The sequence below is a fragment of the Littorina saxatilis genome, linkage group LG10 (genome assembly GCF_037325665.1).
Source record: "Littorina saxatilis isolate snail1 linkage group LG10, US_GU_Lsax_2.0, whole genome shotgun sequence".
In the NCBI taxonomy this organism is placed as follows: domain Eukaryota; kingdom Metazoa; phylum Mollusca; class Gastropoda; order Littorinimorpha; family Littorinidae; genus Littorina; species Littorina saxatilis.
Window position 1 is genome coordinate 25,525,253 of NC_090254.1, and position 20,233 is coordinate 25,545,485.

Genomic DNA, 20,233 nt, shown 5'->3' on the forward strand with positions numbered 1-20,233 from the left:
TTACACAAACCATACACACACCATAACACACACACACACACACACACACACACACAGACACACACACATACACACACACATACACACACACACACACACACACACACACACAAGAGAGAAAGAGAGCGAGAGAGAGAGAGACCCCCCCCACACACACACACACACACACACACACACAGGGAGAGACACAGACACAGACAGAGAGAGACAGAGACAGAGACAGATAGACAGAGAGAGACAGAAAGAGAGAGAGAGACAGAAAGAGACACAGAGAGAGACAGACAGAAAGACACAGAGAGAGAAAGAGAGAGAGACACACACAGAGACAAAAAGAGAGAGAGAGAGAGAGAGAGAGAGAGAGAGAGAGAGAGAGAGAGAGAGAGAGAGAGAGAGAGAGAGAGAGAGAGAGAGAGAGAGAGAGAGAGAGAGAGAGAGAAAACCTTTGAAAAGAATCGCCAAACACTGAGAACTTGTTTTCAGACGGTTCATTTTATTTGTCCAATCAGGTATTGTTTTCAGACGGTTCATTTTATTTGTCCAATCAGGTAACATAATGTGCCTTCCAATGGTGTTCCGATGAAAGCCGAACAACCATGAACAAGACAAATTAGGCAAAAACATGCCATGTAGACGAACTTCATGATAGAAGAAGAACCATCAATTCACAGCTTCCATTCCCGCTGAATTTGCTCAGGGGTGGGTGGGGTGAGGGGGGTGTGTAGGGTGGGTAGGTTGGGGGTGTTCGGTGACGCTCTGGACTCGCAGTTGGCTGAAACAGAACAAACATTGTACAGGTATATATTTTCAAGTACGCATCTTAGATTCAGTCACATTTAAAGTTCCCTGAAACAGAACAAACAATGTACAGGCTTAGACTTTCAGTCACGTTCAAAGTCACCTTTTTCCAAGCAAGTGTACATGATTATTCAACAGTCTGGTCATTTAAAAGTCACTGTAGAATCACGTCCGCAAGTACTACGTGCGGGTTTTTTTCTGAAGGCACAGTTCCCGTTAAAGCAGTTCTACTCACTATCTGAGAGAAATTCAAGTTTTAACCCGACTTTAGATGAGATTCACAAGTGTATGCGTGTTTAGGTGGTATCTGCCACCTGAACTTATGACAGAATGACACGGGGGTGGGAGATGGATACCGTCTCTGGGTCTGCACATAAAGTTGACCTGTGTCCGTCACGGCCCGGATTCGAACCAGCGACCTTTCGATCACAAGTTATATGAAGTCTTATATCGCGCGCGTATCTCCAGACTCGGACTCACATCGACCAGCAGATCGCAGCCATTTCGGCGCATATTCTACTTTTCACGGCCTATTATTCCAAGCCACACGGGTATTTTGGTGGACATTTTTTGTATCTATGCTTATACAATTTTGCCAGGAAAGACCCTTTTGTCAATCGTGGGATCTTTTACGTGCACACCCCAATGTAGTGTACACGAAGGGACCTCGGTTTTTCGTCTCATCCGAAAGACTAGCACTTGAACCCACCACCTAGGTTAGGAAAGGGGGGAGAAAATTGCTAACGCCCTGACCCAGGGTCGAACTCGCAACCTCTCGCTTCCGAGCGCAAGTGCGTTACCACTCGGCCACAAGTCCAGTGCTCTACCACCTGAGCTACCCGGGCCCCCCACTCACTATGTCAAAACCCAGGCTTTTATATGGGATACAACCAACTTGGACACATAACAAATATCAAGATCCTGGCTGCTTGCGATGCACTCTTTTTTTTGACAGATTAAATTAGTTCATTTACATCATGCTTTACACAGGAAGCAGACTGCCTACTGAGTTTAGGAAAGTGTTCAAGTGGGCGGGTGGCCTTTTTCCGTGTACACTCCTGGCCATATCTGATGTGGTGAGCGGAATCACTTACATGGGAAGGTCTGTGTTTTTAAAGACGTTACGTCGAATAATACTCTGTGTGTGTGTGTGTGTGTGTGTGTGTGTGTGTGTGTGTGTGTGTGTGTGTGTGTGTGTGTGTGTGTGTGTGTGTGTGTGTGTGTGTGTGTGCGTGTGTGTGTGTGTGTGTACGTGCGTCTTTGCTTGTGTGCGTGTTTATGCGTGCGTGTGTGTAGGTGTGCGTGCGTGTATGTGCGCGTGCGTGTGTGTGTGTGTGTGTGTGTGTGTGTGTGTGTGAGTGTGTGTGTGTGTGCGTGTGTGTGTGTACGTGCGTCTTTGCTTGTGTGCGTGTTTATGCGTGCGTGTGTGTGTGTGTTTCTCTGTGCGCGTGTGTTTCAATGCATTCATCAGTGATCTAATCTAAGGGAGAAAACTCACTGTTTGCACTCCTCTGCGCAGAGATGATCGGTCACTTGCTCATCGTGTCCGGCAGCCAGATCAAACATGGCATCGCATTTGGCTTCACAGTCCGTCTCGCTGATACCAGCCGTGCTTTTGATCAGATTTTCTACTTCAGCCATCACAACATGATCTGTGGAAAACAAACGCAAAAAAGGGTGAAATTCAAGTTTGACCAAGTGGCTCAAGAAAGTTTATCAGAGATGTACAAAAACACGATGGTATACGCTTTTAACTACAGAAAACAAGTCGCGTGAAGCGATACAAAAAATCGTGTCAAATTGTCGGCCCAAAACTAACAGATCAACACTAAAAAAAAAAATAAAAGCCAACACAGAGACATCATGTAGCCTGAACGGGTCCATCTCGTTTCCGCGAGCCATCCAAACGTAGTGCCTATAATTAACCCATTTTCTTAACTTGTAAGTTATATTTTTTCACAGTAAACATAGGATGTCTATGTATATTATTGGATTCAGGAAATGATAAAGAATAAGATTAAATCATTTTTACATCAATAAATTAAACTTGTATTGACTATTATCAAGCAGACAGTGTAGTGGAGATTTATTATCTTGTAAATAATGACTTTTTATGTGAAACAATTCATTATTTGAGTAAATAATCAAGTGTATAATTGTGAAATAAAAGCTTTATTTTGTGGACAAAAATCAATGAAAAAAATAATAAGGTAATTCATTGTTATCAGTTTCTAGATAAACTAATTGTTTGTGCGTGATCTAAAACAAACAAAAAAACATTATTTAACTAAATACACCAATGCAAACAAACAAAAACTCACATCATTTCTTAACAAACGGATTGCATGGGTGCAACTCTGCCGGCTACACGCGCCGGCAGCCGGTTTTTGGTTTCATCGGCTGCCGGCAGTGCCGGTTTTTGAAAAGTTGACGAGCATAATAAGGATGAATAGTATGATTTACTTTGTATGTTTTTGTTCCAGGAGAGGTTTTTTTTGGCATTTTAAATACTAAAAAAGCTTCAGCTTCTGGGGGGCAAAGCCCCCCAGACCCCCCCAACGGGGCACTGCCCCTGTACCCCGCCGGGGTCAACTTTTGCAGGTTTTGGGAATTTTCCAGGTTGCACCCATGGGATTGCCATACCTATACGTTTCCGAGATGAACTGAATTGGTAAGTCGGGATTATTAATTTTGCTTCCGTTTCAACACGTCACCCTGCTTCTCTCCGTCTGAAAGCTATGGTAACAGCTTCCATGGTATGGAGATAATAAACTATATTTCTATTTCATATGTTACGTAGATTTTCATTGGTCAATTGGGCAAAACTGGGCTCATTGCAAAAGTGATGTCGACGACATTTCCGTCGATATCAGTTTTGATATCAATGACTTCTTTATTGCTTCACTTCAGAAACAAAGACACCTAAATTTGAAAATAATAACAAAAATATGACACTGTTGTTATCCCCGAATTTAGTTGAGCAAGTGACTAATTACTTTTTGAAAGAAAAGACATTTGAAAATACTGGAAAGTACAAGGAAAGAGTGAACAAAAAGAAATAATGATAAGAGGAAGGGATATGGAACAGCCCAAACTGAGTCTTTACAGTGAATACAAATTGTCATTATTTTCACGAGTTTTCATTCACAAACACCTGGGAAATAAATCTCATGTTCCCCATGCAATAAATCGAGGTGGTGAATGGGTTTGAGCTTTCAGGTGAAACGTGGATTGCCAAAGTAAAAGCCAATCAGGCTGATTGTTTGATGTGTGGAACCATCGCGGCTTTGGATTTGTGTTTCCGAGGACAACGATTGTAAGCATTCACTCTCAAAGACCCAGTCAATGTTGATAATTACCGCGGCGACTCATGGTCAATTTGCAACTTATCTCTGTAATCGCAAAATCCACAAGGAAAAGTCATAAACACTTAAAAGAAAAGAAATATGCTCAACACTTACTGAACTCACAGGTATGATCGCAGCTCTGTACATTTTCAGACTGGAAGAAAAGCGTCAACAAGCTACGTTTGACGTCACATACAAGTTTGACGTGTTATCTCGTGCTACTGTGACGATGCTTTGTGGCCCGGAGTTGGATTCTAAAAATTCGTCTCCCTGTGGGTTATTGTGCATTTCGTTGCACAACCAAAATGATGACAAAAACGATGTTTGGTGGCTTGTTGTCAGACCAGCATTTTATTGTTGGTCCTCGGGGAGCATATCGCCTTTTGTCTCATATTTATCAACCGCGGCCTTCGGCCTTGGTCGATAAAGATGAAACAAAAGACGATATGGTCCCCTTGGACCAACAAAAAAGCTGGTCTGTCAACAAACCACCAAACCTCTTATAATGTTCGGAGAAATTGCAATATATCTAACATTGACGGACTGTATGATGATACCTTTTGCTATTAATCTGTTTCGACAGTGATCTCAAAATCGAGACCTGACCCACAGATATAGCATAAGATATCATCACACAGTCCGTCAATATTAAGTAAGAATACTGCAACAAAAGGAAAGGATGGAGGTAAGCCTTTACTATCTGAGACTTTTATTTCTGTAAAATATAATGCGTGAGAAGTTCTGTCCCTTCAAATAAGGCTTACAGTACGCATAGCATACTTCACAGTCAAACTTATGCTTCACATATCAAAACTTACGCAGGGGGTCGCCATGGTCAAAGTCAGGGCGGTGGACCTGTGCAAAAGCCACGGCAACCAGAGCGAGAAGGATGACGCACTTCATGATGACAATTGTCTGAAACAATGACGTCGTGACATGAAAAATGGTCCCTATTTGAATAATTGTGCAATTCAAAAAGTACACACACACGCATACATATACAAAACACACAAACCCGCGCACACATACACGCGTGCGCGCACACACACACACACCGACACGTCACACACCGACACACACCGACACACACACACACGCACACACACACACACACACACACACACACACACACACACACACACACACACCGCCTTGTCTTGCGCAATTTAGTTTATGTATCACCGACTTAAATGATGTAGCTACTAAACATAAAGACTAATAAGCTGTCTTCAGTTTTCAAATGAAGTAGAAGTGTAGATAGTAAACAAACACACATCTGTCTTCAAGCAAGTAAAAGTAAACGTCGTAGTGTGAAACAAATTGCAGCTTACCTTCTGTATATTGTAGCTATTGGTCAGGAAATATGCCACTGGTTTGTTGAATAAATTCTCTGAACATTGCTACCAGTATATAAAGAAGTCAGTTCCATAGGTGTGGTTTGTATACGCCCGGGAAAAAAGTAAGACCTTTGTATCGTCATTTTTTAGTCCAGGGGAGTAGTTTCCAGCCAAAAAACGTATATTTGTGTTATCAATGCTATCGTGTGTATACTCTGTATTTGGGCGAGACTTTCTATCGGCGTTTTCATTTTTTTTAATATCAAAAGCGATATCTGCCTATTTTTTCTCCTTTTTACATTTAGTCAAGTTTTGACTGAATGTTTTAACATAGACAGGGAATCGAGACGAGGGTCGTTGTGTATGTATGTGTGTGTGTCTCTGTGTGTGTGTGTATTTGTCAAGCGATTCAGACAAAACTACTGGACCGATCTTCATGAAACTTGACATGAGAGTTTCTGGGTCTAATATTCACACACTTTTTTTTCTTTTTTTCGATCAATGTCTTTGATGACGTCATATCCGGCTTTTTGTGATTGTTGAGGCGGCACTGTCGCGCCCTCATTTTTTTTAACCAAATTGATCGAAATTTTGGTCAAGCAATGTTTGACTCAGTCCGGACTTTGGTACAGTAGAATCCGCTTAATAAGGCCACCTCCGTGCAGGACAAAAGTGGCTTTATTAAGCGGGTGGACTTATTAAAAGGATCTCAGGCAAACAGAGCAAATAAAGCAAATAAAGCGAAAAAGCACTCAAATCCAAGAGGATTTAATACAAATAAGCAAATAAAACAAAGCGCTGAAATCCGAGAGGAAAATACATGTATCTGATACGGTATGGTCATGGAGACGTCATCATCAGTCTTTTCCAAAAAATCTGTCCATGGACAACTGCTGGAGAGGCTGAGCACGGAGGAGGACGTTTTCTTTCAGGTACAGGACCAGATGCAGTCTCACGCAAATTCCCTTCATTTTTCAACAAATTTGTCAGCATCCCACGGGAGACTCCCAGAGTTACAGCACCTTCCCTGACAGAGACAGACGGCAGCGCTCTGAACTTCTCTACTAGGATTGCCATCTTTTCCACAGTTGTCATGTCTGTCCTCTTGCGTTTGGTGGCCATGGTTGCTTGTGTCCGGATTTCAAACTAAACCCCTTTCTATCCAAGAATTGTTGGCAGTGACAGAAATGCGATCATGAACATTCACTCACATGAACAAAAACTTCTGTTTGAAGTTGTTTACGACCACTGACTTGCACTTAACGTGATTAACGTGATTTCAAACTCACAAGAGGCTGGCCAAAACGTCTCAGGTTGTTTTGAAAACCATTCATGGATTAGCTGTGAGTGATCAGACAGCGATAACAGACTCACTGTTACTGCTTTTCACATCTAACGCGAGCCCAAAAGTGGCTTTATTAAGCGGGTTGGTGGCCTTATAAAGCGGGGTTTTTTTTAAGCATAAAACATAGGTGAAAATCCGTGCAGCCAGAAATTGGCCTTAAAAAGCGGGTGGCTTTATTAAACGTGGACTTATTAAGCGGATTCTACTGTATTGCATTTCAGCTCAGAAGCTTAACAATTATTTATATTAATTTGCCCATTAAAGTTGTCATTAAAAACGATTTTCTACTTACAGATTAAAAATGTATTGCATTGTATTCCTTGTTTTCTCCTGAATTCAAAATTATATAGATATGTTATGTTTATTTGAAAAACGCGCTCAGAATTAAAGTAAATAGGTCGAGTATAATGTTCGCATGCTTCGCGGAGACGAGCGTGACCCGTCTCGGTGTTCGGGGAAGTTTAGCCGAGACTATTTGAATGTAGTGTCGGCGATGACTGGGTTTTTTGTGTGTGTATCTTGCAGTTTGATAGTGATACCTACAGATTGACTAAATGTGTTTATATCGCTTCACGCGACTTGTTTCCTTTTCTGAAAATCAAGGGCGCAGTACTTTACCTGTCCGCCTGGGTGTCCGCTGATTCGTACCTTGTTTGTTTGTGTGTCTCTACCCGGCTGCCTGTCATGCCTGTCTGTATGTCTGTCTACATGCGTGCGTGGGTGTGTGCGTACGCGTGTGTGCGCGCGCGCCCGCGTGTGTGTCTGTGTGTCTGTGTGTCTGTGCATATAGCGTGTGTGCGTGCGCATGGGGGTGAGTGTTGGTGGGTTGGAGTGGGTGGGTGGGTCATAGGTGTTTTTTGTGAGGGTTGTGAGTGTTTGTCTGTCTGTCTGTGTGCATCTGTAAGTTTGTGTCTATCTGTGCCTGTGTGTCTGTGTGCTTGTCTGAATGTTGGTGTGTTTTGCTTGTGTTCGGGCGTGCCTGTGTGTATCTGTGCGCGCATACTTGGACGTGTTTTTTTTGTCAGGATGTAAGACGTATGTGTCTCTATGACTACAATTGAACTTTAAAAAAAACCAGGTACAACAAGCATTATAATCATGTAGGTCACTTATACGTCTGAACATGCAGGTAAAGGGCATCGGCAAATGAAGAACAAACATTGCAACACCCACAAGATAAGACACAGACATCGGGACAATAGAACGTACGTGTATTGTCTACGCCTAAAAGCCCACATTCTGTCACTCGAATTGCGTACGTACTTCCACAGCCAATAAACATGTAGTGAATCGGACCAAACCCCCATCCTGGCCTATTTCTGAGTATAAAACTGTTGTAATCTATTTTTTTCCAGACTGAAAGATAAGTACGTATTGTTTGCTCCTTGTCCTCACTCCAACACTCAAGGTACGTGGTGACTTGATCCCTGTGATTTGTTTGTGTGCGTGGTTAATTCAGCTTTTTTCTACCCAACCCCCCCCCCCCACCACCACCACCACCCCCCCCCACACACACACACACACACACACACACACACACACACACACACTTCTTTTCTTATTCGATGCTTTACTTAAGTATTTGTTTGTTTGTTTTTTGTTTGTTTGTTTGTATATACTTTTTTATTTATTTTTTTATTTGCTAGTTTGTAACACTGGACACATTTTTCTTTCTTTTCATCTGTCTAGCTGTCTGTCTGTCTATCTGTCTTTCTCTGTCTCTGTCTCTCTCTTTCTTTCTTTCTGTATCTCTCTCTCTTTTTCTCTCTCTTTCTCTCTCTCTTTCTCTCTCTCTCTCTCCCTCTCTCTCTCTCTCTCTCTCTCTCTCTCTCTCTCTCTCTCTCTCTCTCTCTCTCTCTCTCTCTCTCTATCTCTATTCCTTTTTTTCTTGTTTTTTCTTTCTCTTTCTCTCTCTTAATAAGATCAAATAAAAACTACAAATATTATTCCCCTTGTTTCAGACTCATCATGAAATTCGTCATCCTTCTCGGCCTGGTCGCTTTCGCTGCGGCACAGGGGGGTCACAACGGAAACACGGACCATGGCGACCCCCTGCGTAAGCTGGCTTTTACTCCATGTCGTGTTCTTAGAGGCACCCGGCCGGCCTCCTTCTCGTTTGTTTGTTTTCCCATCTCAGACGTGTCCAGGTCTTTAAATTTGATAAGCATGTTTCCTCTTGGGCACGGTTACTTCTACTACTCAGTTAGTTTCCTCTCTTGTCCTTTCTAGGCTTGGCTATTGAAACTCTGTTCTTTCTGGTGTCCCTTCAAGCCTCCTCAGCCGCCTCCAGAAGGTTCACAACTGTGCGGCTAGGGTTTTGCTGCGTTAGCGCAACACACATCACGCTACACCTCAAAAAGCTCCATTAGCTTCCGGTTGAGTGGAGCACAAAATCGCATGTCTCTCTTTTCGGCACTTTGGCAACACCCTTCCCCCATATATATCTATTCTCAGTACTGCACATCTACGAACCCTCTCGCTCCCTCAGGTCCAGCTCTGAAAAGCTCCTCAAACTATCAAAATTTAAACTGGGAACATATGGAAAGAAATCCGTTAAGTATCAAGCCCCCTTCTGTTTGGAATTGTCTGCCCGCTGACCTCCGCAGTTGCTCTTCCCTGTCACAAACTAAAAACACACGTTTTTCGCAAACATCTACCATAAATACACTTTCAAGCCTGGTCCGTTCCTGATGGTCATTTTTGCCTCATGTGTGTTGCGCGCGCGTGCGCCCCCATGCGTGTGTGTGTATGTTTGGGATAATGTATTATAGTGCAATGTGTACTATAGTGCGTGTGTGTGTGTGTGTGTGTGTGCGCGCGTGTGTATATTCATTGATATGTCTGTGATTGCACTGTAAAGAATGAAATGTCATAGGTTTTTTTCCCAAAATGAGTGTACAGCGCTTTGAGCAGGGTTTAAACCCTGGATACATGCGCTTTGTAAATAGTATGCATTATTGTTTAAGTTATTGAGACATCCCAGTGCACTAAGGGATTTATAGAGCAAATCGAGAAAATTCATTATTGAACGAAGCGCACAGCGCTGAGTTCAATAATTATTTTCGAGATTTGCTCTATAAATCCCTTAGTGCACTGGGATTGTTTCAATAACGATATTGTCAGTACCGCCATAGAAAAAAGAAGATTCCAAACGCACACTTTGCTACGCGCATTTGAATAGGCATAACTGTGTGGTCAGGTCGTGTACAGTAAGATCTACTTTTGTGTGGGGTGTCTCAAGTCGTGCTTTCGTCACACGCATTTTAATTTCTGTTGGTAAATTCCAGTGTAGCGTTAAGCTGAACAGTGATGATCTTTCAGAGAGACCTCATTTGAACTCGGAGAAAGGACTGTGCTCTTCATTATTTGCGATTCGAAACCTTCAGTCGAGCTTCGATGGATTGACTGTGCGGAGTGACTCCCCTTGAATTGACTACCCCACGAAGGACTCGACGGTTCGCACATTTTCAAAATAAATGTGGCATATTTCTTGTGTTGTATCTTCACTCATCGGGGAGTCTGATACTAAATATGAACGGTAAGAATGCTCTGAACCCTACACGTATTATATCCCCATCGTTTTTTCGTTCACATTTGCCCAACATGTTAATTTGCTGAGCGGGGTTTATGTCGTCTGCTAGGCCAGAACAATCGAACCACTGCAGTCTGCACTGTCACTGAGTCTGCACGAATTATATTATAAGTCTTATAATTATATGGTAAGAACGTTCTGAACCCTACACGTTTTCGATTACGATTGTTCTTGCCTTGAAATAATATTTCGGAAACCATTCATTTACTGAACCGGCTGATGCAGTCGTATTTCAGTGTAGTCTGCTACTCGAATCAGTCTTTCAAATGTTGTGTACGTTATCGGAATAACACTTGTGTTTTCTGTTTAGACTGTTAGTCGCTGGGAATTGTATACTAACTCATCATTTGGTAATGTGGATGATAAGCTACATGCCACTAACACGGCATATTATGAGAAGAATCTATGCAAGTCGGCGAAAATGAGATGAAACACAGCGGCTTCTATTTTTAGATCAGTGGCACTGTGGCACAGGCAAATGCAATCTGTCAGAAAAAAACCCCACTTCTGCTTTAATTGAGAAGCAGGGAATTTATGGTCATTTGGTATTGTGGAGAATATAAGCAACATGTCATTAATTAATTCTGAGGATGAGAGTACAGTCTCGCTTTGGCAAAGGGCGTAAGAATACGCTCTGTGGAAAAGTTAGCGCACTCCAAGAGTGCGCTAACAGATTTAAGCGCATCGCCATTAGCCAATCAACTGGTTCACATCAGTCATGTGACACCAGTACTTACTGACAATTATTATTATTATTATTATTATTATTATTATTATTATTATTATTATTATTATCATTATTATTATTATTATTATTATAATTTAAATTATTATTATTATTATTATTATTAATTGCCAAATTCGTGGAATCGGCTCTCTCTCTCTCTCTCTCTCTCTCTCTCTCTCTCTCTCTCTCTCTCTCTCTCTCTCTCTCTCTCTCTCTCTCTCTCTCTCTTCTCGGGAGCTTTTCTCTGGAACTCCTTCCCCCAACAGATAAGAAATGCAACTTCAGTGAAAATGTTTAAGAGACAGTCACGTTCACACATCATTCGTGAATGAAATGTCTTGTTTGATTGTTATTTTGTTGAACATTTTGTACTAGGGCTAACGGATGTGTAGCTGATTTAAGCAACTTAATTCTCAAAATGAAAGGTTTAACTGTGGCAATGTAATTTTGTAATTTTTGAGTTCTCCTTATATAATTCCTTAAATGCACATTGTGTTGCAATCCATACAATGTAATTCTGTATCTTATATGATTGAATTTTTATTTTTTATGTCCGTCTGTCTTTATGTGTTGTATAAAGGACAGGGTGGAAGAATAGGCTTTGCCTAAAACCTTTATCCTTTTGTAATAAAGTCTGAGTCTGAGTCTCTCTCTCTCTCTCTCTCTCTCTCTCTCTCTCTCTCTCTCTCTCTCTCTCTCTCTCTCTCTCTCTCTCTCTCTCTCTCTCTCTCTCTCGTTCTTTTCCGTTGGACAAGGCATAAAACAAAGAATTGTCAGAAGCCTTTCATAATATCTAGTATGATAGACATCAGTTCTGATCGTGTCAATTCATCATATTTCATGTCATGACATGCATTCTCTTTTTTTTTTCCCCGTTGGACAAGAAAGCTAAGAAAACAATTCGAAATTTGTTTGAACATGTGTGTTGTTCGTCCCCCTTGTAGACAACCTGATCCACAAGGAGGTGCACCAGCTGTTCACGGACACGCCCGCCCTGACCGCCGCTGAATGCATGACCAAGTGTGACGCTCTCTTCATGCTGGCTGCCGGACACGACGAAGAGAGAACTGACAAGCTATGCCAGCAGGAGTGTGACAGGTAAATGATATCGTGTTGTGTCGTGTCACATCGGCAAACTGTCTGCCACTGCGATGCTCTCTTCAACCTCGCTACCGGACATGACAATTAGAAAACTGACAAGCTATATGCCAGGAGGAGTGTGACAGGTAAGGGGCAAATTACACCTGCGCAGAGTCAACGGCACAAACGACGCACTGCAGATTATTGAGGTAATTCTTTTTGTTTCCCCAGCCCGTTACACGTTGAGTGAAAAGAAAACAGGCCAAATACTCGTCATAATCCCTATCGCAGCATGCAGCGCCGCTGACTCTGCTCAGGTATAATTTGCCCCAAAGTGACATCACGTTGTTTCATGTCACATCGGCAAAGTCTGCCTAAAACACCTGACAATGTGTGACAATAGAAGGGTAACAGGTCAGTTATATTGTGTTATTTGTCGTCCTGTTTTGTCCTGTCGTGTCACGTCTGTATTGTCCGCCACTGATTGCTTGACCAAGTGTGACGCTCTCGTCAACCTCGCTGTTAGGACAATCATGACGATGAGGAAACTGTCAAGCTGTGAGAACAAAAGTGTTACTGGTCAGATAAATGTCTCGTCCTGCATGTTGTGTCTCTTCAACCACGCTGCAGAGCACTGATGAGGGGAAGAAAACTGACAAGCTGTGAGAACGAAAGGGTAACTGGTCAGTTAAATTGCGTTATTTCTCGTCCTGTTGTGTCTCTTCAACGTCGCTGCAAAGCATGAGGGGAAGAAAACTGACAAGCTGTGAGAACGAAAGGGTAACTGGTCAGTTAAATTACGTTATTTCTCGTCCTGTTGTGTCTCTTCAACGTCGCCGGCTGCAGAGCATGACGATGAGCAAACTGACAAGCTATGACAACAGGAGAGTAACAGGTAAGCTAAACAGTGTCATGTACGTCATGTTGTGTCATGTCGTGTCATGACTTAGGCTGACTGCATGACGAAGAGTGGCGTTCTGTCAAAGTCTACTACTTCTACTACATGACGAGGAAAATATTGACAAGGTGTGCCAGATGGTCTGTAACAAGTAAATTGTGTCGTTTCACGTCATGTTGTGTCATGTCATATGCTCCGACTGCATTGCCAGCCACCGTATAATGACCAAATGTGACGTTCTCTTTACCCCCGCCGCCGGACACTTTGAGAAAAAGAGTGAGAAATTATACCAGTTGGAGTGTAGAAATTAAGGTCTGCCGTAATTAATGATTACACTCTATGCCATGTTAACGCTTTCTTGGTTTCTTTCTCGACAAGGTAGTGGTCGCGCTTTGTATCAACCAGTCATATTGCCTATTCAGTGCAGATCTTGATCCGTCAACAACAACAACAACAATCTCGTTCTATTATTGTATCATGTTTAATTGCATAAAACCTTGTGTAAACCAATCATCGCGGCAATCACTAACATCTGTTAATCAGACCACAAGCAATCATCTTCACAAAACGATATGAAGTGATCATGGTCCCTCCGACAAACAAAGTTTTCACAAATGTTAGAATCTGTTATCAAGAACACAGTGACACTTTAACTTTGTTCTGCATGTTTCAGTTTCCATCAGCATGGCCATCAACACACGACTGTGGCCAACTAGACAAGTCTCCCTTTCTCCCAGATACGAAAGTCTGGCTGTCAGCTCGTTAGCCCTAAACATGTGATAATTATAAATAAATATGCACAGTGAAAGGTATTCTGAAGTTGTCTGCATGAGACGTGACTGAAGCACGTACAATGGCCAAAAATAAAGAGGCTCAGAACGAGAGAGAGAGAGAGAGAGAGAGAGAGAGAGAGAGAGAGAGAGAGAGAGAGACAGAGAGAGAGAGAAAGAGAGACAGACAGACAGACAGACAGACAGAGGCAGATACAGACAGAAACACAGAGAGAGAGTGGGAGAGAGAGAGAGAGTCTCTGTCTGTCTGTTTGTTTGTTTATATGTGTGTCTGTCTGTGTGTATGTATGTCTGTGTCTGTGTTGAGAAAAATTCGAAAACACACACGATGTAATTATCCTGCAAGAGCTAATTACTTCAGTACGCAGAAGTGCAAACACGCAATATTTTATAAACATACTTTCTTTATTTGGTGTTTAACGTCGTTTTCAATAGTTCAAGGTTATATCGCGACGGGACAAATAAACAATGACGTTGTTTATCCTTATTCGGATGGCGTGGGTCGTGTACGATCCATACTCTGCAAAGAGGCGGCAAACCGTTTATCCCTATTCGGATGGCGTGGGTCGTGCACGACCCATACTTTTTACGTTGAATCCTTCTTTAGCCGCAAGTATGCGTCGTACACGACCCACATCATCCGGACTGTGTAGTCCAACGCGTGATCCGGTGAAGGTTAACAACCACATGAAAGAACGGAGATAACGACGGAGACATCAACAGCAGCAATAACAACCGACGACTAAAGTAAAATTCATAATGTTGATGTAACAGCAGCAATAACAACCGATGACTAAAATAAAATTCAAACAAATCCATCAAAAACCACTACCAAAGAAAATAAATAAACACACAAAAAGTTTAAACATGGCTAAACAAATTGGATACCATTAGTACATGATGCCCTACACAGCTGTGACGACAAAATCAACAGCCCCAGCGACGTACACCACTTGGCAGAAACACTCAACAACTACGACCCCTATCAAACAACCACATGAAAGAACGGAAATAACGACGGAGACATCAACAGCAGAAATTACCACCGATGACTGAAATAAAAATTCAAACAAATCTATCAAAAACCACTATGTAATAGAACATTGTGAGTGCTTCAGAATCTGCATAATGCCTTAATTTTTATAACAGGTGCAAATTCGTTGATACTACTTTGCAAATATCACTGACTCAAATGAGTTTGCCATTTCAACTCTTTACCAATGGTAACACCCAAGAATCTAGCTCTGTGGTAATAAGGATTCGTGCTCTCCAGACGGATGTTTGTCTAAGCCGCCATTTAGGAAAGTTTTTTGACGATATGGATCTTCAAAAGTTCAAGGGACACTCGCTGTACTTTAATTTAGAAACACCTGCAATGATTTGCTCAAAACTGCTCCAAAACTATGCCATATAATTAAATCAAGTTTAATCAGCGAGCGGTTTGCAGTGTCCAGCACTCCTGTCAGCAGTCCAGACTTCCGGTCGTCATCATTATTTATATAGTTTTCATAGGTACCCATTCGTCAAAGGTGATAAAGACCGTTGGATTGAGGAAGTCAAACCTACAGTCTAGCTAACGCATGCAATATCTCTGCAATAAAACCTTCTCCGTGTGTGTTGTCATCTATTCAACCCCCCAAAAAAACTCTGTGCTCTCGGCACAATTTTAAATCTGTATTTCTGGATTTATCGCATGGAATGCTCAGGGTCAAAAGATAGGACGAAAACTAGGAGTCGTACAAACTGCGTCACAATGAGAATTACAGTCTGGGATTCCTATTCAAAATACAGCCGTTATCAATATGAGTAACTCAGCGCTCAAACGATTATTTTTAAGGTATTCCTGGTGTGTGGTCACAAAATAACAACCCCCAAGCTGAACAGTATAGCTCTTGAGGCGATTTGAGAAAGTTTCTTTGGTTATATATATTCTCTTTAAGCGTCCGAGTGGTGACTTGGTCGCGTTGATCTAATTCTATCTATCGAAAGTTATTGGCAGAAAATGCGTTTTTAGATTGTCGAGATCTGGAGTCAAGTACTGGCAAAAAGCAACATAAATCAAATCATCTTTAAAGTTGACTCGTCTATGAAGTTCACGCGTATCGTGAATTTACAGGTGAACGTCAGGTTATACGAACCTTCGTAATAAAGTTCTGAGATTACGCCCCCCCCCCCCCCCCCTCTCTCTCTCTCTCTCTCTCTCTCTCTCTCTCTCTCTCTCTCTCTCTCTCTCTCTCTCTCTCTCTCTCTCTCTCTCTCTCTCTCTCTCTCTCTCTCTCTCTCTCTCTCTCTCTCTCTCTCTCTCTCTCTCTCTCCAAAATGGTTTGCAAGAGCACGGAGGTATGGTTAAGTCAGGGTCAATTACAATTGTTTCACCTGTCAGTGTGGTCACCGCCCACTTTTGAATTGTGCGACGTGTGAAGCTGTGGATGCATACACGTTTCCAACAGTATGGTTTAAATCGGTGCGTCCCGCTAGTGCTACGTGTTATTTGTGCTGCGTATCGTTTGCGCTATTTTCTGTAGTGCTATCGACACAAATTGCCAAAAACAGTAGCGCTATCGGCACGTAGTGCTATTGCCACAATTCACACGTGCCATTATCACTACGTCTCAATAGAACTACGTGTCGATATCACTATTTTTGAAAAACCAATGTACTGTAGCGCTACGTGTCGATAGCGCTACGTGTCGATAGCACTATACTACATGTTCAAACGGCAGACACTTCCCTTTGTGTTTGCGTGTGAGTGTGTATATATATTGTCTGCATGGCTGTCTGTCGGATCTGTCTGTCTCTGTCTCTGTGTATATCTGTGTGTGTGTGTGTGTGTGTGTGTGTGTGTGTGTCTCTCTCTCTCTCTCTCTCTCTCTCTCTCTCTCTCTCTCTCTCTCTCTCTCTCTCTCTCTCGCTCTCTCTCCTTTTTCACCACGTATGTATTTCATGGTTGTTGTTGGTGTGTGGTTTGCTTTTTATATTTAGTCAAGTTTTGACTAAATATTTTAACATCGAGGGGGAATCGAAACGAGGGTCGTGGTGTATGTGCGTGTGTGCGTGCGTGTGTGCGTGTGTGTGTGTGTGTGTGTGTGTGTGTGTAGAGCGATTCAGACTAAACTACTGGACCGATCTTTATGAAATTTGACATGAGAGTTCCTGGGTATGAAATCCCCGAACGTTTTTTTTCATTTTTTTGATAAATGTCTTTGATGACGTCATATCCGGCTTTTCGTGAAAGTTGAGGCGGCACTGTCACGCCCTCATTTTTCAACCAAATTGGTTGAAATTTTGGTCAAGTAATCTTCGACGAAGCCCGGGGTTCGGTATTGCATTTCAGCGTGGTGGCTTAAAAATTAATTAATGACTTTGGTCATTAAAAATCGGAAAATTGTAAAAAAAAATAAAAATTTATAAAACGATCCAAATTTACGTTTATCTTATTCTCCATCATTTGCTGATTCCAAAAACATATAAATATGTTATATTCGGATTAAAAACAAGCTCTGAAAATTAAATGTATAAAAATTATTATCAAAATTAAATTGTCCAAATCAATTTAAAAACACTTTCATCTTATTCCTTGTCGGTTCCTGATTCCAAAAACATATAGATATGATATGTTTGGATTAAAAACACGCTCAGAAAGTTAAAACAAAGAGAGGTACAGAAAAGCGTGCTATCCTTCTTAGCGCAACTACTACCCCGCTCTTCTTGTCAATGTCACTGCCTTTGCCATGAGCGGTGGCCTGACGATGCTACGAGTAAAATGGCATTGCGTTCAGTTTCATTCTGTGAGTTCGACAGCTACTTGACTAAATATTGTATTTTCGCCTTACGCGACTTGTTTGATTTTGTTCTTCCCCCATCCCCCGTGGTTTGTATATGAGTCTGTGGCCTTAGTATAATAAACCATTCTGAGCTCTCTCTCTCTCTCTCTCTCCCTCCCCCCCCCCCCCTCTCTCTCTCTCTCTCTCTCTCTCTCTCTTTCTCTCGCTCTCTCTCTGCACCTCTCAATGGCTCTTTCTCTGTACCTCTTTAAAATTGCTCTCTCCTTGTCTCTCCCGCTCTCCTCCCCCTCTCTCTCTCTCCATCTGTCTTTCTGTCTTCTCTCGCTCTTTCTGTCTTCTCTCGCTCTTTCCCCCTCCCACCTCTCTACCTCTCTCTCTCTCTCGCATGATACTGTATATACATACACGGATGGTTTTTTCCGTGTGTGAGTTTGTGTGTACGATACCGTGGGTACGTATGCGTTTGTGCGTGGGCGTGTGCGTGTGTGTGTGTGTGTAATGAAAGAGAGAGAGAGAGAGAGAGAGAGAAAGAGAGAGAGAGAGAGAGACAAGACAAGAAAAGACAAAGACAAATTCTTTATTAACGAGGGTAATGGCATTATCAAACAGGTGGGTTTTTTACATCCAGCCCTCGCCCATGGGAGGGTTTAATCTAATGACAATACGTTTAAAAAAATGTTACAATATGAATCAAAGAAGTAATAAAAAGCAAACAACCGAACAAACAAACGATTAACAGACTAAACAAACAAACAAAAACATACATACAAACGAACATAACATAAGAGAGAGAGAGAGAGAGAGAGAGAGAGAGAGAGAGAGAGAGAGAGAGAGAGAGAGAGAGAGAGAGAGAGAACTCAGAATGGTTTATTATATTAAGGCCACAGAGAGAGAGAGAGAGAGAGAGAGAGACAATGACAATGACAATGACAAATCTTTATTTTTCGAGGGTGACAAGAATAAGCATAGATCAATCAATCAATCAATCAATGAGGCTTATATCGCGCATATTCCGTGGGTACAGTTCTAGGCGCTCTGCAGTGATGCCGTGTGAGATGAAATTTTATACGGCCAGTAGATTGCAGCCATGTCGGCGCATATTTACCTTTCACGGCCTTATTCCAAGTCACACGGGTATGGTAGACAATTATTAACTGTGCCTAAGCAATTTTGCCAGGAAAGACCCTTTTGTCAATCGTGGGATCTTTAACGTGCACACCCAATGTAGTATACACGGGGGGTGGTTCGGACACCGAAGAGAGTCTGCACACAAAGTTGACTCTGTGAAATAAATTTCCGCCGAACCTGGGATCGAACTCGCGCTGACAGCGGCCAACTGAATACAAATCCAGCGCGCTACCGACTGAGCTATATCCCCGCCCCAGATATGCTTTTTTGCATCTGGCCCTCGCCCTAAAGAGGGACTAAACTATTTTACTATAACTATGACTAGGGAGAAAGAAAAAAAAGAAGAAAAAAAAGGTTACATAAAAACATTAATGGTAGAACATATAAGTTTATGTACATGAAGTGCATTATGTAGAAGCATTGTAGATCATAAGGTAGTGTTCAAAATTGGGTGTAAAGCAATGAAGATAAACGGAAAGTAACCCAACAATACATTAGCTCAGCAAAACAATGTATTACAGAGCCAAATCTTAGTGATTTTGTCACAATAAACCATAATTCCGATAATGAACAACTGTATACAAAGAGAACATACCAATCAAGTTTATTTGTTCATAGAGTTCATTAAATGGAAAGAATATTTGGTTCTAAAAGAATCCGTGTTGGTGGTTTGCCGCAGGGCGTTCGGAAGAGCGTTCCAGAGGCTGCTTCCTGAATAAACAAGACTTGATTTAAATAGGTCTATCCTAGGAAGAGGAGTGTTTAGTTTTATAAAGTGGTGCGAATTCTTCAAAGAGAACTTTGAACAAATGGTTTCGGGTGCATTTTCTGTCATAATTTTATGCATCATTATTCCTTTGTTGTAATTCATTCTTGACTTTAGAGGTAGGACCCCTATGTTGATGTAGTCTGAGTCGGTGAGAGTAGTCTGTTTGAGTAATACTACTTTTAGCGCTCTTTTGTGTAATCTGCTGAGTAGCTTTAGGGAATTATCACTTGCAGAGTCCCATAGAGTGGATGCGTAATCAATAAGAGACTGAATATGAGCAGTGAAAAATAACTTCCTGGCTTGACAATTAAGGAAGTGTTTAATTCTAGATAAGAGGTACACTTTCTTTGACACTAATTTACTAAGTTGTTCAATGTGAGTTGACCAAGACAGGTTGTTATCGATGTGGACACCTAGAACTTTGTGATGGTCGACTTTTTCCACTATATTGCCGTCAATCATTAAATCGGGACCAGTTGAGGTAAAATTCTGTCGTTTTTGTCTAGTTGTAATTATCATATATTTGGTTTTCTTTGGGTTAAGAGACATGTGATTTAGGTCAGTCCATTCTGTCAGCTGGTTTAGACTTCCTTGGAGGGATTCTGATAAGCGAGTTAAATTTTTGTTACTGGAGTGAAT

At 41.8% G+C, this 20,233-nt stretch overlaps 2 protein-coding genes and 1 long non-coding RNA gene across 3 annotated transcripts in view; 2 read left to right on the forward strand and 1 right to left on the reverse strand.

The window, feature by feature from the left end:
• Positions 1 to 470: 470 nt before the first annotated feature.
• LOC138978500 (uncharacterized) lies at positions 471 to 5,579 on the reverse strand. Its single transcript, XM_070351236.1, has 4 exons — positions 5,474 to 5,579; positions 4,961 to 5,057; positions 2,294 to 2,447; positions 471 to 769 (listed from the first exon to the last, which is right to left on the reverse strand). Exons 2-4 carry the CDS (start codon positions 5,043 to 5,045, stop codon positions 691 to 693), a joined length of 318 nt encoding a protein of 105 aa, XP_070207337.1. The 5' UTR covers positions 5,046 to 5,057; positions 5,474 to 5,579; the 3' UTR covers positions 471 to 690.
• A 2,600-nt stretch (positions 5,580 to 8,179) lies between these two features.
• On the forward strand, positions 8,180 to 13,933 carry LOC138978501 (uncharacterized). Its single transcript, XM_070351237.1, has 4 exons — positions 8,180 to 8,232; positions 8,786 to 8,880; positions 12,088 to 12,241; positions 13,795 to 13,933. Exons 2-4 carry the CDS (start codon positions 8,793 to 8,795, stop codon positions 13,835 to 13,837), a joined length of 285 nt encoding a protein of 94 aa, XP_070207338.1. The 5' UTR covers positions 8,180 to 8,232; positions 8,786 to 8,792; the 3' UTR covers positions 13,838 to 13,933.
• Positions 13,934 to 16,881: 2,948 nt separating this feature from the next.
• Positions 16,882 to 20,233, forward strand: part of LOC138978507 (uncharacterized) — a 102,372-nt gene continuing 99,020 nt past the window's right edge. Inside the window, exon 1 of the long non-coding RNA XR_011459708.1 lies at positions 16,882 to 17,762. This is a non-coding gene — a long non-coding RNA (uncharacterized lncRNA). The remainder of the gene's footprint in view (positions 17,763 to 20,233) is intronic.

What these genes read in the sequence shown, in the direction of transcription:
- LOC138978500 (XM_070351236.1), bottom strand. Translation starts at nt 5,045, where the DNA reads ATGAAGTGCGTCATCCTTCTCGCTCTGGTTGCCGTGGCTTTTGCACAG. An exon ending in TGACCATGGCGACCCCCTGC is followed by an intron (nt 2,448 to 4,960) that starts GTAAGTTTTGAT and finishes TGTTTTCCACAG; the next exon opens with ATCATGTTGTGATGGCTGAA. An exon ending in TGCGCAGAGGAGTGCAAACA is followed by an intron (nt 770 to 2,293) that starts GTGAGTTTTCTC and finishes GTTCTGTTTCAG; the next exon opens with CCAACTGCGAGTCCAGAGCG.
- LOC138978501 (XM_070351237.1), top strand. Translation starts at nt 8,793, where the DNA reads ATGAAATTCGTCATCCTTCTCGGCCTGGTCGCTTTCGCTGCGGCACAG. An exon ending in GGACCATGGCGACCCCCTGC is followed by an intron (nt 8,881 to 12,087) that starts GTAAGCTGGCTT and finishes TCCCCCTTGTAG; the next exon opens with ACAACCTGATCCACAAGGAG. An exon ending in TGCCAGCAGGAGTGTGACAG is followed by an intron (nt 12,242 to 13,794) that starts GTAAATGATATC and finishes TGCATGTTTCAG; the next exon opens with TTTCCATCAGCATGGCCATC.